Source organism: Saccostrea cucullata, unplaced genomic scaffold (assembly GCF_032062105.1).
Source record: "Saccostrea cucullata isolate Sc308-1 unplaced genomic scaffold, CSIRO_AGI_Scuc_v1 ctg32, whole genome shotgun sequence".
NCBI lineage: Eukaryota > Metazoa > Mollusca > Bivalvia > Ostreida > Ostreidae > Saccostrea > Saccostrea cuccullata.
The window spans coordinates 417,272-433,736 of record NW_026931074.1 but is presented as its reverse complement, the minus strand read 5'-3'; the positions used below and the strand labels follow the sequence as shown (position 1 = coordinate 433,736).

Below are 16,465 nucleotides of genomic sequence, written 5' to 3'. Positions count from 1 at the left end.
ATGCTAAAAATATATGTATAAAACAAAAAATTATATACTTATATTTTACATAAAATTGAGAGAATAAAACAATTTTCAAAGTGTGGAATAATTATTTCATCCAGAAGTGACCTCATCGAAAAACTTTTATTTACATGTACTTTGCATTTAACCTCACATTTTTTCAAAGTGCGTTAATAGAGAAGACTTTGAAAAGAAATTTTATTTTTTCAAAGTCTTAATCAGTCCAACTCTTTTTTTCTTATACATGTATTGTACATAGTGCGTTGTAACAAAGATATTTCATAGATCTAAGGAATGACACTCATAAATGAGCTGCGTCAAGCGAAAAGGGGCCTTCGTGACATAAACATAATTATGTCACAAAAGCGCTTCAAAGACGTGATGCCTCGCATGTGCGTTTGCCGATAAAAAAAGTTTCATACGATAAAGCAATAAAAAAAAATGCGTAATACATATGTTCAAAAATAAACGCGTTATAACTGTCCGAAAAAAGTACAATGTCGTAAATTTAATGCAGGCATTGAGAAATCTCACAAGGGCAATCCAAGCATAGCACAGCTTCCTGTACATGTATTGCTTGATTCTACCCAGAGCCCATGCGGCCATGGAAAGACTACAAATGGCCGACCTTGGCAATGAAAGACTACAAATGGCTGATGTAGGCATTGAAAGAATCTACAAATGGCCGATGTAGGCATCGAAAGACTCTACAAATGACCGATGTAGGCATTGAAAGAATCTACAAATTGCCGATGTAGGCATTTAAAGACTCCACAAATGGCCGTGTAGGCATTGAAAGACACCTTAATGGTTCAATACAATCAATACAGGCAGTGCAGACATTTCTTCCATAAAATGCAATGCAGGCATTAAAACCCCTTAAAATGGCTAATGGAGGCATTAAAAGACTTTCCATAAAGCAAAATTTAAAATATATGCATTACTTCTCCTTCCAATATTTATAACTACATGTATGTGAGCTTTGTCAGACACGGACATTCGTTCCAGAAATAGAGAAAACTTTTAAATATTGTCAATCATTCTTTATGCTTTAAAATATATTCTTAGTACAGTAATACTGTTTTATATGAAGTTATATTAAAACATCAAAATTCTGTATATAATTTTCTGGCAAATTACAAAATATGGAAGTTATATTATAAATTGAATTCTTATATGCAGTGCAGCAGTTATGAAGGATAAAAAAATGAATCTTGGCTTTTAATGTATGTTTTATACTTAAGTATACGTGATCCCCAGCTGCCTAGAAGGATAACTCTTAAATTTATCATTTGATTCAAAAGTCTCAAAATGAAGTTTGAGGTTGAAATCTAATAATGCAACAATTTTCATCTTATGCATCTCAATCTGATTCAATGTTCTTTGAGGTCTTGGAAACAGTTCTACATGTGTATAGAGATGACATTTGCACTCCACAAAAGAAAATAAATTCATTTTCAGAGAAATTGAATTTCCTTTAATTCAACACTAGATATCATTCTTATCAGCAGTAAAGAAATCAGATGCGATATGTGTTAGCTTGCAAAGATAGCACAAGATTTTACACTGGGTATTTTATATTATTTGAAGTAAAGAAAACCAAAAAAATTGTACAAGCACGAAAAAGATGCAACTTTCTCCAAATCCCTGGATACCTATATTTTTATCCCAAAATATATATTTGTTGATCAATTTGGAATTGGAAACGGAATAGCTGGTTGTTTTACCCACTTTCATGATTATCTGTTATTAATAATGGTGTAGTATTATCGATAAATCTATGTTACTCTGTGAAATCAGTGACATTTTTGTCAGAATTTTCAATTATTGTAAAGGCTGATTTTAGAAACCTAAGGATCAGACTACTAGTACCTTAATAAAATAAAAAGATGCAAAAAATGAACACATAAGACAATTTTAAAAAAAGAGATATTTATTATAAAAACTAATCTTGAACAATCAGATTGCATTGGCGAAACATTTCATTTCTATTTTCAACTCGATCCAGTAGCTGATATTTTCCGTTTCTGGGCAGATTTCATGGCTTCAACTGGAAAAAAATTTAAGGTTAACTACTATAGTTACACAACAATGATGCAAATAAATCAAAAAACTGAATCATTTATATTTAATCACTGAAAAGATTGTATTTTTTGAATTAAAAAAAAAAATACTTTGTACAAATCAAAAATTATTAGAAACTCCACTTAGTGGAACATAAAACAGGAAAAGAGAAAATTAGAGACCAGAAAAGAAGGGCACAAAAGGAGAAAATATAAGACAGTGTAAGTAAACGGAAAAAGAGAAAAGAAGAGACAAAAGAAAAGAAAAGAGGAAAGGAAAAAAAGAGGCGGGAAAATAAGAACGGGAAAGGAGATAGGGATGGGAAAATGGAGTAGGAAAACAAAGGAGAAAATAACAGAGGAAAAAACAAGAGAGTCAAATTTATTGTACTTACCTGTCTACTTTTCCTCGGAAAATCACCTGAGACTGATTGTTAAAAGAAATTCTCATTAACCAATTCTTTATTGACTTCGACATTTTATTTCGTTTACACAAAAATTAAAATATCGAAACATTCTCAGGAAAAGCATAGCTAAATACAAAAGAAATATACTAGGAAAATTGTTCAGGGGACTATTAAAAGGGAAATAATACTTCATGTTAATGAAGAGGTAAACTTAGAGAACACAAAAGGACTAACGTCTCATATGGACATGAACTAACGTCCCATAGGAAAAGTATGTACAAGTTAATGCCCCATATACGAATAGTTTGTACAAGTTAGCGTCCCATAGGAATCGTATGTACTAAACTCTTTCTTCTTCCCAAGTCCACCGACAAATGGCGTTCCGTATCTGGTTTTTCGGGATTTGGTAGGAAAGGGACATATTTCATTATTCTGGCGTTTGCCATCCGTGAAGGTTGCCATGGTTTATAAACTTCGAATCCCTCCTGATATTTCCCGGAGGTGACTGTGTCTTCATCTGTCGACTGCCATGCTGCGATACCCCTCTCTTCTGGGGTACCTAACAATTAATAAAATGTTGAAATGTCTCCTTTTTGGATATTTTACTGGTAGTTTAACACACAGTGCCATTTCAAATTATGCTAGAACATGAATTATACCTGGTACAGTATTGTCAAGGAAGCAGGAGAGTATGGCACCCACCATGTTTGGGTTGCCAAGTAACATCTTTAGTATATCATCTGCTTCTGGATTTCCTGTCATTGAAAATCTCTAAATAATAAAGATTTAGTGCCACCAATAAGCATGGAAGATTGGCAGTATTTTTATTTTTGTGCAGTTGGCCTTACCTGTGTTAACGGTGTTAGGGTACCTTTCAATCCAATGTGGCATCATCAACCCAACTAGAAGAGAAGTTCCGATGATGGCCGAGTTTCTAGTGGAAGACAGATCTACAGATTGAAGGTTGGACAAGACTACTCCATTAAACATTCCAAACATAATGATTAGAGCTCCACCTAGCACTGGATGGGGAATCGTGATGAATACAGCGGAGAATTTCCCAATAATTCCAAAGAGAATATAAACCAAAGAAAGACAAACAAATACGTGGCGACTGGCGACCTGAAATGAAATTAGTGTCGTTTATGACTTAAAAAAGGAAGGAAATTGCTTGTCTAAATACATATTGAACAGGTAATACCAACATGCACTAGCAATTGCAGTTTAGGTGTGAGTATTTCATGTTGATTCCTATACACACTCTATTAGTTTTACAATGCAATATGCTCTAAAAATTCCAAAACTCAACCTTTGTCAAGCTTATAGCGCCAATGTTTCCTCCATATGTAGTGGTACCATGACCACAGCCAACAGCCCCTGAAAGTGCGGTACACAGTCCCTCCACAGCTATCCCGCGATTAACTGCGTGTGATGGAGGAGGCGGGACCCGGCATGTGGTGGCGCAGGCGTAATAGTCTCCAATAGAATCCAGAATAGAAACAATGGTGGCGATGAAGAAACCTACAAAGGCGCTGATGCTGAATCGGATCACGCCGAACTGCCCTGCAATTTTAAAACCAGATTCAGTCTAATTTCATTCCAAAGAAGTATATCTGCATTTGCATTTTTTAAAAAGCTTCCACAATTACCTGGGTAAGGAAATTGGAACCACTTAGCATTAGTAATGACGTAAATTCTGGCGTCAGTCCTGGCGTAAAAGAGTCTGTCCTTGACGGATGTAGCACTATCAAACACACCGCTCTCCGTCATGATGATACTTACAACCCAGCCAATCAAGATAGCGATTAAAATCTAAAGCAAATGTTCAACATACCAATGAAAATGTACAAAGCAAAAAACAACAAACCAATAAAAATTAAGATTACTGTCATGCAAAAAGAAGAAAGATTGAGTTGTTAAATGAGACTCAAGAGAAAAAACAGATGCTACAACAGAGTGAATTTTATTTGTACAGATCGACAATAGAAAACAGTTTTCTGAAGAGAATTTAATTGTCCTTACTGCAAACACTTGATGAAGAGGATATTTGATCACGTGACAAGATTTCTTCCTTGTCCATACAGGGATTGGCATGTTGTATTTAGAGAGGTAGAGGGACAAGACGATGGCTATTGCGCATGTCCTAAAAAGACAAGTAAGTTACCTGAATTACAAGTAAACTAGTTTTCTAAATCTTAAAATTGCTTACAAGACAATAAGAATTTCATAAGGAAGATGTTATCATGGTTATTTGCGCTTATTTTTGAGGCAATGGACAATGGTGGTTTGTATAGAAGATACCAATTAATACGGGGTGATGGGGCGAATATAAGATACCTACAAGGAGGCGATTCCCCAGTGAACTTGTGCGAACTTTGTGACTGAGGTAACCATGTAGATTCCTATCAACAGAATCGTGGGGACGATGGTAACCGGCCCAATAAAGCGTAATAAGATTCCAACCAATCCGGTGGCACCAACTATAAAATGGATCAGTCCTGCTAACATCAGGCTTCCCTGGAGCTGAAATATTGAATTTCAAAGAATTTATGTACAGAATGGAAAATATTCTATCGATTATTTTATGAGACGTTACGATTTGATACAAAGGATATTTACAGAAACTACATATTCAAGGATAGTGCTGTCAAAAGTATTCAGAGAACCTTCGATGATAGAAATGTTCAGTAAGATGTACTTAATACCTATACGTAGCAATCACACTTATTACCACAGGACAATTACAAGTAAATCTCACCGTTTGAATATGATAGATAATGACGTCATCTTCGTTGACGGGTACGGTCACTGTCGTATTGGAAGTGGCATTGAAAACTTGAACAAAAAAGAGAATCAAACTAAATTTATAGAATTTAAATTGGTATTATCATTGTTTGAACAAAAGAATGTCAAAATGAAATTCAGGTTAGCATTTATCTTAAAGTTTTGTAAATTTCAATTTTTTGAAATTTTTTTGAACAATTTTGCTTTAATAAAAATCTGCCAGAATGGAAACTACTCACATGTAGAGGTCATATTACACCTGTCTTTGTCTATTGCTGCCATGGCAACTAAGGGCGCCACATAATCTGGCGTGGCTCCTTGGTAAAGTGGCAATCTAAATTTTTAGAAGAAAACAAACAAGAAATAAAAATTAAGCTGTTTTTGATGAAGCGAATACTGCAAGAAAAAAGTAGAGACAGTATACTTTTCTCTGAATCGAATTTTTAATCCAAACCTGACACCTATAGTATTCATGAGAAGTGTAGTTATTCCATTCATGAACAAAGTAGAACTAAGCAGGCGAGATTTGAAATCCTCTTTGTGCTCTGCACATGCGTACTCAGCAACCAGCAAAGACACAGCCAAGGAGGTGGAGAGGGCTAACAGTGCTTGCTGAAAAAAATCAAAATAAATTGTGATTTTTCTCTCAACTACTGCCAATAAGTAAGCTAAAAAAAATGGAAGACAGAGATATCCATGTCTCTCTGGCTCTTCATTTTGTTTTCTTTTCTTCAGAACTTATAATAATCATGTTTAACCATACACAGAAGAAAGATTCAAATGAAGGATATGGTTTGCCTTCTTTTGATATTCAGATAATCAATGGATGAAATCTTTTTGATGCCACAGAACTAAAGGTGACAACGATATCTAGAGGAATAATAGACTTGGAGGCCAAATGCAAGACCAGAGGTGACAACGTCTGTCCGTCTGTTACGCATAGGGGTACACATCTCTATGCGCGTCTCCTCTTTTACCTCTGAATGAAATTTAATGAAACGTTCACAGAATCTTTGTTACATATGTAATGCCATTGTGCACCTTCTTTTTCATCTGATTGACACGTATTTTGGGTTTCACAGAGCAAAATATGAGCACTGCTATTCTTTCTATTACATGGAATGGAACCCATCTCTTATCTGCAACTCCTCCTATACCACTGAATCAAAATTAATGATACTTTCACAAATTCTTTATTACATAATGCCATTGTGCATGTCCTGTTTTACTTTTTTATTTGACACTTATTGCGGGTCTCCCTATGCAAAACATGGACTTTGCCATTATAACAATATGGGAAGCGGGAGTATCATTTAGTGAGCTCAGTGCTCACAGAACGTCTAGTTACGATGTAACTTATATCATCAGGGTAATGTTCCTGCAAGATTTTGCATTAAAAAAACCCGATGTATGATAACAATTTTCATTAAAAATTCTGAAGAACAAGGTTAAGCAAGTGAAGTATGCTTTACACTGTTTTCACACCATGGTAATCCTTGGTTAGTATATGTTATATACATTATACCTGCATGGCAAAGAAGAGGGTGAGATGAATGGGTGTGGCGTCACTGATTTTGTAGATAAGGGGACTGTCCTCCATATCTATTTCAGGACGTTTTTCCTGGACATTCTTGATGTCGTCTCCTGGATTCTGTTGATGATGGTTTGAAGTTTGTTTTGTAGTTTTCTGGTCATTTTGGTATGGACCCTACAATACCGTTACATTGTTAATCAGCTGTTCGACTGAGATACTTGTCCAAGGGCAAGAAAAATATTGCAAAACGTTCATGCAATTCTGTATAATTTATCGGCTATTCCACTAGGATACAACGTCTTTAAAATGGAAAAACAATTGCAAAAAATCCAACTGGGGCGACGAAACGAGTAGATATTGTAGAACAACAGGAAAATTACAAAACATAACAAAATTTCAAAGTTATTCATACGATTATATCTCCTTTTATAAAATGAAAAATGAACTTCCAGCAAAAGACCGTTGCAATATTTCAAAGGATAGGTACAGTTTAATTCTATCAATTCCCAAAGTATATCAAAGGTCATGAAGTCGTTAACCCTCTTTATAACAAAAAAAATTCGAATGCATCATAAACATCAGTAAAATATCAAATCCACAACTCTTACATCTTTCAAGATGTAATTTATTGACTGCTTTTAAGATACAAGTCGTGACAGATGGATAGACAGACGGACAAATAGACAGAGACGCTGGGCACAGTGATCTCTAAGTGTGACTGTTCCTCTGCTGTGCATACGACACATATAGATATTATCTATTTGGAGAGGAGTGGACATAATTATTTTTTACAAACTGAAAAGCCCTTCGCATCCATTCAGCATGAACTTTTCATTCACCGTACTTTTCCGCTCTTTTTGATGTTTTTATGGTCTGTCAGGGAATTCATTGTGTAGATTTTTGCTGATCAGAAGGTTATAATGGTTTAGGACCAGTCAACTCTTGCCACGATGACTACATGCTTGACCTTTGTCATGTATGATTAATGGGTTGTAAAGAATTCTAACCAGATGAAAATATATAGATTCAAAAATATTTCAAAAGTTTTTAAGTTAATAATGGCACAAATTATTCATGTTTGAGTATGCATATAGCCCTTTAAAAAAGATAGCGTAATGATGGTTGAGAGTGCTTAAATCCTAACATTTTTGGTGAAAAATTGCATCAAAATACAGTATATTTGTACTATCTTCAATGTTTATTTTCTATTAGAATAACCTTTAAAAATATCCATTACTTCGCGTATAACGCAAGACCTTTGCGTTTTAAGGTTGTTTTGGGAACATTCCGCGTCACAACGCAAAAGTTAGTGCTGATTTAAGTTTATAACCTTAGATCACAAAATATTTTATTTCCACTAATGACTTTTTGGGGGATCGCCTGGACTGATTTAGTAGATATACCATCCTTTATTTTGGACTTAAGGCCATATATGGTCCCTGCAGGGTACGAATTTAGTATTCCGCATGAATATAATATTTTTGCATGTAGTTAAAAGGAGGGCTACAACTCAAGTCCCAAAATAGTGCTTTGAGATCATGTGTTTTGATCCTATTTAAAAGACGAAGTGGAATGGAAGCGTTGCTATTCCATGTGGATTCACCATCAGTTTTAAATTCTAAATCAAGGCGATTGACATAGTTAAAATTCACAATGTAAATAGTGAACGTTGAGGAGGAGGGGGCATCCCCCGAAGAAAATTATTACATGTACTTAACCTCTGCCTATGTAACTAACTTTAAGAATTTTGTGGAACTTTTAAGTTCCTCCCCATCGCCGGCAATCATCTGCCCTAATAAGGATTTATTGGAATAAAAAATCTCAAAGAGCAAAACTTGTAATATAAGATTTATAGTCAATGTGGATTTCAAAGGCTTAGAGTATATTTTTATGTTTTTACTCTTCAAAGGAGATCTGCTCGCGCATACCTTGTTTATGAAGTCAGATTCCTCCACAAAGACTGGATTACTGGATCCGTCCAGATGTTCGGGATCTATGGACGTGAAACTAAGAGGACGGACTTCAATCTCCGTATCCATGCTTTAAGTCTCTACGCAGGTATAATATTTCCCAGATGAATTATACTTTCATCGCTCTGATGCCTTTATTAATGCCTTAAAGGATGTTTTGATGCATGGAATGAATCAAGGTGGTTTTCATTTTTTTTTTAACAGGGCTCTAGTGCGGGGGTGAGGGGGAGTGGTGCTTTTCTTGTATATATGTGAAATATTTGGTTAAGAGTATGACTTTGTTCAATATCTTGAGGCCCTACCCCTTAGAAAATTGTTACTAGCCATATAAATTTTTAACGTGTGTTTGTTTATGAAAATACATAGCAACCTTGAACTTATTTCAGCTTACTGCACGGTATCTTGACAATTGTGTATGTTCAGGAGAGTAAAGTTTGTACACTGTATTTTGCATGTTAAAGCGACTCTTTTATGTGCATTTATATATCCGTTCCACTTTGCATAGAAATATTTATGTTTTTGTAACTGGAATTGGATTTGGAGTCATTTTTACATACACGGGCACAATTGATCTCATTAATATATTCGAGAAATGATGTAAATCCTAAGGAACTTTTTCAGAATATGAAAACACAAAAAATTACCAATATCATTTCAACTTAATATACAACACTTCCTCACGATAAATTAAAATACATGCGTTTTTATTGACAGTTTTCTTTCAATAAAAACGAAGCTTTTACTTACCTTGTTATTGATCATTTCCAAAATGATTTTGTTAAAACATTCTGATTGTACACACAAGTACTCTGAAGTTGACATCAAAAAGATGCTTCAGTTTCTGATTGACAATATCTATGTTGTTTTTGGAGACCAGGTCTTCCAACAATATATTGGAAATCCCATGGGTACCAATAACGCCCCGTTTTTAGCAGACCTTTTTGTGTTCATATAAAGCAGATTTTGTCCAAAATCTTATACATGAAAAAGAAGTAAACAATTCATGTGGCATTCAATTCGACATTTAGATTTTTTTGAAGAAGTATTGTCAATTAACAGCGGTTATTTCCATTCTTATGTCGATACATCAATTAAAGATGCCACAGAGTCGGACACATGAAATATACATGTATGGAGATAACGAACAGTATTCAAGCTCAGAAGTCAGAGCAGAACAAACAAGGACCTCCAAAACATCAGAGGTGGGATAAAGTTTTAATTTAATTAAGATCATTTGAAGAAGGTATAAGATCCGCTATATTGGCAAAAAATAATGCATGATATCAAACTATAAGAAGGGGGCAGGTTCACGTTTCACTGAATTTGTCTCCACCTTACATCTGTACATATCATTGTCAATATATATAAACATTTGGAATTCTTCGATGTGTAAGCTTATGGTACCCCTTTATTCTGAATTTGGTTACCCAAGGATTCTTGAGTAGTGTGTATTAAACACTAGTAAATGGTTTTCCCCACGTTTGTATGTCCTATATATCTTTAATTGCCCTTTCTACACTGCCTTCTCTATAACGCCCGCAGTTAGTTTTTCAATAAGCTTAGAGTGTTGCAATCTGTGATATACATGTACTAAATATTCAAACGAGTAAATCTAAAGGGAGAAGCAATTTATACCACTCCCACTTTCCCCACCCGAAATAGTTTGACACTCCAATCACAACCCAACTCCAAATCCCTAGAAAGAACTTCCTGGATCCGTGCAAGGTTTAAAAATTCATTTCAGTATCTAAAACATTGAGCTGATTCACACACTCGAATATTATTAAAAAAAAGTTCTCTGGAGCCGGGGGTGGGGTGTGGGGGGGCTGGGTGTAAGGAAATATTAAAAAATATATTTTTTAAAACTTTATCTCTTGACCACTTTGCTTAACGTACATTATGAAAAGAATTTCTGACAAAAAACGCGTAGGTTAAGGAGATTGTAACTACTCCTACAGTAATTTTATCACTATAACATGTATAACAGGGCTATCAATCGGTCTGTCCTCGATGTCCAAATTATGTCCACTTATACATCAAAATTTCAAGCTAACGACAGTCAAAGATAATTCAAAATTGTAATTACCTTGGTAATGGCAGGTAAAAAGAGCGTGTCTTCCTCCTCAGAATTCATGTTTTTAATTCACATGCAAAAGAAACGCTCAGTAACATAATATAGGCCACTTAATTACAGACTCACATGCAGAATGTGTCACTATTTACAGGGCTGTCCTTGGTTGATAATTCAACTTTCCTTATCAGGGGTAACACGTACTGGGGATACATTAAGGTCAGCATGATAACTCCCGTAACTCAAAATCAATTTTATATCAGTTATGAAGATTTCTTAAGATTTGACTCGACCTTCCTCTGAACAAAAACGTTGATAACAAACTTTCCCCCTCCGATATGAGCATGATGAGTTTTGGATAGTTAGAAGTCTTTTCACATTTTTGACTGAATACGATTATAGTTAAGAACAATCGATTTTGTATTTTGGATCGAGGACATATAACAGTCGAGCACTTCTTTTCAAAGATTGGTTATTTTAAGTTAATTATTTTGCTCATCATGACCATTCATCTAATTTGTATGCTTATTAACCCGGGACACAGAAAATAATCAAGGAATGAATACGTTTTTCATTATGTGAACAATTTAGACCTGTCCTATCATCAGCGATTCTTTTACATCATAATAATGCACTATGGTGGTATACTTAATTTTTAGAAAGAGAGATTTCCAAAGAATGAATGCACATTCACTATACGATCATATGGGCTAGGTCTTCATACCAGAAACTGACAGCAGAAAAGAAGAAAAGTGATTACGTTAAAAAATGAAAGTAGGGAAAAAGAACATACCAGAAACTGACAGCAGAAAAGAAGAAAAGTGATAATTTATAATTTTCAAATATTAAAAAAATTGTATTTTTACTACGATTAAACATCAACTTTAAATACATGTGTATACTTAAAAATGTAACTGATTAATTTTTTAAGCAAAATATGTAAATTACGTGAAAAACTAGGGTTATGTATGAAAAATAAAGTGAACTTAAGGAAAATAAGTACTTAGGCATGTCCTAAGATTGGGCCTAAAACATACTAAAGGAGAAAAACTTAACAAGCTTTATGTTACGAGCCCCTGGAAAATAAGAGCAGTAAAGGAGAAAATTAGAGATGGGAAAATGAGAGCTGAAAAGGAGAATACTAGAAACGGCGAAGATTGGACAGAAAAAGAGAAAATTAGAGGCAGTGGAAAAAAAAGAAGCAAAACGGTTAAATTTAAAAACAAACATTGAATGAGCTGAAAGGGGGAAAAGAGACGGGAAAATTGCAAGCAGGGAAGGTAAAAGATTAGAAACGGGAAAATGAGTTCAAAAGAAGAAAAAGAAATTGGAAAAATAAGAGCAAGGAAGCAGAAAATTAGAGACAAAAATGAGAGCCTGAAAGGTTAAAAAGAGACGGGAAATTGAAACCAGAAAAGGAGAAAATTATCATAGGAAAAAATTACAGCTGAAGAATATTAGAAGGAGTGAATTCGAAGATGTAGCAGGAAAGAGGAAAATTAGAGAAAATAAATCTGAAAAAAAATGCATCCGAAAAAGTGTTAAAAAAGTGAAAATGAAAGGAGTGAGAAAATTACAGACGGAAACACGAGAGCAGGAAAGGCTGGAAAAATGAAGTAAAGGATAATATATGCTATAGAGACCGTGAAAATGGATTACAACAGCTGTAGAGGATAAAATTAGAAACGGCGAAGATGGTAGAGGAAAAAGATGGATAAAATGAGAAATGGAAAAATGATAAAGACATGGAAATGAGAGCTGGAAAGGAGAAATTTAGAGACGTGAAAATTTTTGTAAAAATATCATTAAACAATTTTAACCTCAAACTTTTATTTCGTACTGACAAAAATTTTAAAAATTGAACCATTTACAGGAGAAACATAAAAATAAGCAAATTTAAAGATATAAAATATTTTTAAAATGTTTACGGAACTAATAATGACATATAAAAGAAAAAAATATTTTAGTAATTTCAAGTTCGCGTCTCGTTTGATCTCGTGATCCGCGCCTGTCAACTCAACGTGATATGGCTCTTCGGATCAAGTTACTGTTATAATTAATAATAAATTTATTTATAATATTTCACCTCTTTGATTGATATGTACATGTTAAAGTCACATATGGATAGTATAGACAAGTTACTGCATTATAGGGATAGTATGTACAAGCCATCGTCCCATAGGGATAGTATGTGGAAGTTAATGTCCCATAGGGATAGTATGTACTAAACTCTTTCTTCTTCCCAATTCCTCTGACAAATGGCGTTCAAATTCCGGTTTTTCGGGATTAGGCATAAAAGGGATATATTTCATTATTCTGGAGTTTGCCATCCGTGAAGGTTGCCATGGTTTATAAATTTCGAATCCCTCTTGATATTTTCCGGAGGTGACTGTGTCCTTATCAGTCGTCTGCCAGGCTGCAATACCCCTCTCTTCTGGGGTACCTAAAAATTAAAAATAAAAAAAAGGTTGTAATGCCTGTTTTTTGGATATTATACTAGTTGTTTAACACACGTACAATTTCAGATTCTGTTAGAACATGAATAAATACATGTACCTGGTACAGTATTGTCAAGGAAACAGGAGAGAATGGCACCCACCATGTTTGGGTTGCCAAGTAACATCTTTAGGATGTCATCTGCTTCTGGATTCCCTATGATTGAAAATCTCTGAATAATAAAGATTCAGTGCCACAGTAAGTATGGGAGAATGGCGGCCATTTTGCAATTGGTCTCACCTGTGTTTACGGTGTTAGGGTACCTTTCAATCCAATGTGGCATAATTAATCCCACTAAAAGAGAGGTTCCGATGATGGCAGAGTTACGAGTGGAAGACAGATCTACCGATTGAAGGTTGGACAAGACTACTCCATTAAACATACCAATCATAATGATTAGAGCTCCAGCAAGCACAGGATGGGGAATCGTGATGAATACAGCAGAAAGTTTTCCGATAATTCCAAAGAGAATATAAACCAAAGAAAGACATACAAATACGTGGCGACTGGCGACCTAAAACGAAATTTTAAAGGCATGTAAAATATATACACTTCGAACAATATCCACTGTAGACTAGAGGGTGTGTATTTTAAATCATATATCTATGTACTAACAGGTTCTCAATACTAAATGTCCTAGAGTTCTTTAACCCCCACCTTTGTCAAGCTTATAGCGCCAATGTTTCCTCCATATGTTGTGGTACCATGACCACAGCCAACAGCCCCTGAAAGTGCGGTACAAAGTCCCTCCACAGCTATCCCGCGATTAACGGCGTGTGATGGAGGAGGCGGGACCCGGCATGTGGTGGCGCATGCGTAATAGTCTCCAATAGAATCCAGTATAGAAACAATGGTGGCGATGAAGAAACCTACAAAGGCGCTGATGCTGAATCGGATCATGCCGAACTGCCCTGTAATAAAAATATACACAAGCCAGGGTTACATGTCTGTATCTGTCTTTTTCTTTGACTATTCGTACACCCCCTCTCTCTCTCTCACTCACCATTAAACAAGTGTGGGTAAGTATATCTCCTCCAACTCCGTTGAAAGGAGATATTTAAGGTCAAGATCTAGTAAATGAAAGGTGCCTACAGATTTATCAAATTTGAGAAATAAATTCCTTTATTCATGCTTTACAACTTTAGCTTGGTCAAATCAGGTGTTTCGGGGCATAATTTGTAGGTAAACAAGATGAAAAACTGTATTTTAAACTGTCATTTTCAATGAAAAATTAAGAACACCAGTCGTGAAAATGGGAGTTTTTCCCATTTTCGACAAAGGAAATGTATCCAGATTGCCTACAGTCTCACAGAAAATGGTAATTAGTATGTTCATGGCCTCTTCTTTTAATCAATATCAAATTTAATATAGATATCCGGTTTACTTTTCATATGATTTCAAATTGAATGTTATGAATAAACCCATTTTCTACATAATTCTATTAAAGCCGTAAAGTACGAGAAAAAGAAAGTTGAAATTAATTATGACGTCATAATGGATCTAGCACCAAAAAATTAGTCTAAAGCTATTTACTAGATCTTGACCTTAACACAAAATTACCTGGATACGGAAATTGGAACCACTTAGCATTAGTAATGACGTAACTTCTGGCGTCAGTCCTGGCGTAATAGAGTCTGTCCTTGACGGATGTAGCACTATCAAACACACCGCTTTCTGTCATGATGATACTAACAACCCATCCAATCACGATAGCGATTAAAATCTACAGCAAAATTTAATCCACCAATGAAAATGTAAAAGCAAAAAGTAACAAACCAATCAAAATTAAGATTACTCCAACTTTTATTCGGACTTATTTTATTTCTCGCCGCGAACCGGTACTTAACGTTTCTCTGTCTATTTAAAACAGATCGAAAATGGCTTGATCGCGAAAATTAGTCTTCGTTAAAGATTTTAAAAGTTGGTTTACTTTTATACAAAAAGTTACAAACAAAGTTAAAATAAATTACACTTAACAAATCAACAATAGATAACAATTTTAATTTCTGAGAGAAATAGACTGTCCTTACGGCAAACACTTGATGAAATGGATATTTGATCACGTGACAAGATTTCTTCCTTGTCCACACAGGGATTGGCAAGTTGTATTTAGAGAGGTAGAGGGACAAGACGATGGCTATTGTGCATGTCCTAAAAAGACAAACATGCAAGTATTTGAATTGCAAGTACACTCCTTTTTATTTTTTTTTAAATCTTAAACTTAATTGCTTGCAAGACAATGGAAATCTCATACCACAAGGAAGGAGGGGAGGTGTCATTGTTTTCTTTTCCTTGTGGTGAGTACTTTTAAGGCAATATGGACAAAATTGTGCTCACTATATGACTGTTATACTTACATGGTGGTGATTCCCCAGTGAACTTGTGCAAACTTTGTTACCGCGGAAACCATGTAGATCCCTATCAACAGAATCGTGGGGACTATGGTAACCGGACCAATAAAGCGTAATAAGATTCCAACCAATCCGGTGGCACCAACTACAAAATGGATCAGTCCAGCTAACATCAGACTTCCCTGGAGCTGAAATATCAAATTCCAGAGAACATTTATGTACGGAATGGAAAATACCCCTTTCCACTACTAGTATTTGATGCGACTAAAATTTATGTACCAAAAATTACATATTTTAAAACATGTTTAAGGACAGTGTTGTCAAAACTATTCAGAGCACCTTTGTTTGATTATACCCATGCCTAGAATGATATTCTTTAAAAAAAAAACCTGGAAGTCGCAATCACACTTCTTACTACAAGTAAATCCCACCGTTTGAATATGATAGATAATGACATCGTCTTCGCTGACGGCCACGGTCTCTGTCGTATTGGAAGTGGCGTTGAAAACTGAACAAAAGGAGAATCAGTTTGAGTTAATAGAATCTGAATACATGTAGATCGTTTGAATATCATTTCAAAATACTCGATACTTAACTTTACAAATGTATCAAAATAACTAACAAAGAGAACGCCGTCGATAAAAACTCGCTCGGCCATTCCTAAGGATTTCTCCAAATTTCAAATATTTTTTCTTTCAAATAGAATCTTTTAGAATGGACACCACTTACATGTTGTAGTCATATTACACCTGTCTTTGTCTATTGCTGTCATGGCAACTAAGGGGG

The 16,465-nt window shown here is 35.0% G+C and overlaps 2 protein-coding genes across 3 annotated transcripts; both read right to left on the bottom strand.

Moving 5' to 3' along the window:
- Positions 1-1,915: 1,915 nt before the first annotated feature.
- LOC134231332 (solute carrier family 23 member 1-like) lies at positions 1,916-10,980 on the bottom strand. Of its 2 annotated transcripts, XM_062713286.1 has the most exons (14): positions 10,848-10,980; positions 6,783-6,965; positions 5,712-5,869; positions 5,497-5,591; positions 5,232-5,308; positions 4,815-4,996; positions 4,496-4,616; positions 4,123-4,285; positions 3,783-4,036; positions 3,322-3,595; positions 3,133-3,228; positions 2,820-3,032; positions 2,462-2,493; positions 2,022-2,053 (listed from the first exon to the last, which is right to left on the bottom strand). In XM_062713286.1, exons 1-14 carry the CDS (start codon positions 10,893-10,895, stop codon positions 2,042-2,044), a joined length of 1,908 nt encoding a protein of 635 aa, XP_062569270.1. In that variant the 5' UTR covers positions 10,896-10,980; the 3' UTR covers positions 2,022-2,041. The 2 variants fall into 2 exon arrangements, with proteins under 2 accessions (XP_062569269.1, XP_062569270.1); XM_062713285.1 differs by lacking the exon at positions 2,462-2,493 and having other exon boundaries at positions 1,916-2,053.
- A 1,980-nt stretch (positions 10,981-12,960) lies between these two features.
- Positions 12,961-16,184, bottom strand: LOC134231333 (solute carrier family 23 member 2-like). The gene is made up of 8 exons (XM_062713287.1): positions 16,111-16,184; positions 15,686-15,867; positions 15,359-15,479; positions 14,889-15,051; positions 13,986-14,239; positions 13,569-13,842; positions 13,389-13,484; positions 12,961-13,275 (listed from the first exon to the last, which is right to left on the bottom strand). Exons 2-8 carry the CDS (start codon positions 15,850-15,852, stop codon positions 13,031-13,033), a joined length of 1,320 nt encoding a protein of 439 aa, XP_062569271.1. The 5' UTR covers positions 15,853-15,867; positions 16,111-16,184; the 3' UTR covers positions 12,961-13,030.
- Positions 16,185-16,465: the final 281 nt, after the last annotated feature.

Excerpts from the sequence above, each read along its gene's own strand:
- LOC134231332 (XM_062713285.1), bottom strand. The coding sequence starts at position 10,895 with ATGAATTCTGAGGAGGAAGACACGCTCTTTTTACCTGCCATTACCAAG. Across the intron at positions 6,966-10,847 it reads TTTTACCTGCCATTACCAAG|GGTCCATACCAAAATGACCA; the intron begins GTAATTACAATT and ends ACGGTATTGTAG. Across the intron at positions 2,054-2,819 it reads GGACTTGGGAAGAAGAAAGA|TTGAAGCCATGAAATCTGCC; the intron begins GTTTAGTACATA and ends ATTTTTTTCCAG.
- LOC134231333 (XM_062713287.1), bottom strand. The coding sequence starts at position 15,852 with ATGTTAGCTGGACTGATCCATTTTGTAGTTGGTGCCACCGGATTGGTT. Across the intron at positions 13,843-13,985 it reads GCGCTATAAGCTTGACAAAG|GTCGCCAGTCGCCACGTATT; the intron begins GTGGGGGTTAAA and ends ATTTCGTTTTAG. Across the intron at positions 13,276-13,388 it reads CCTTGACAATACTGTACCAG|GTACCCCAGAAGAGAGGGGT; the intron begins GTACATGTATTT and ends TTTAATTTTTAG.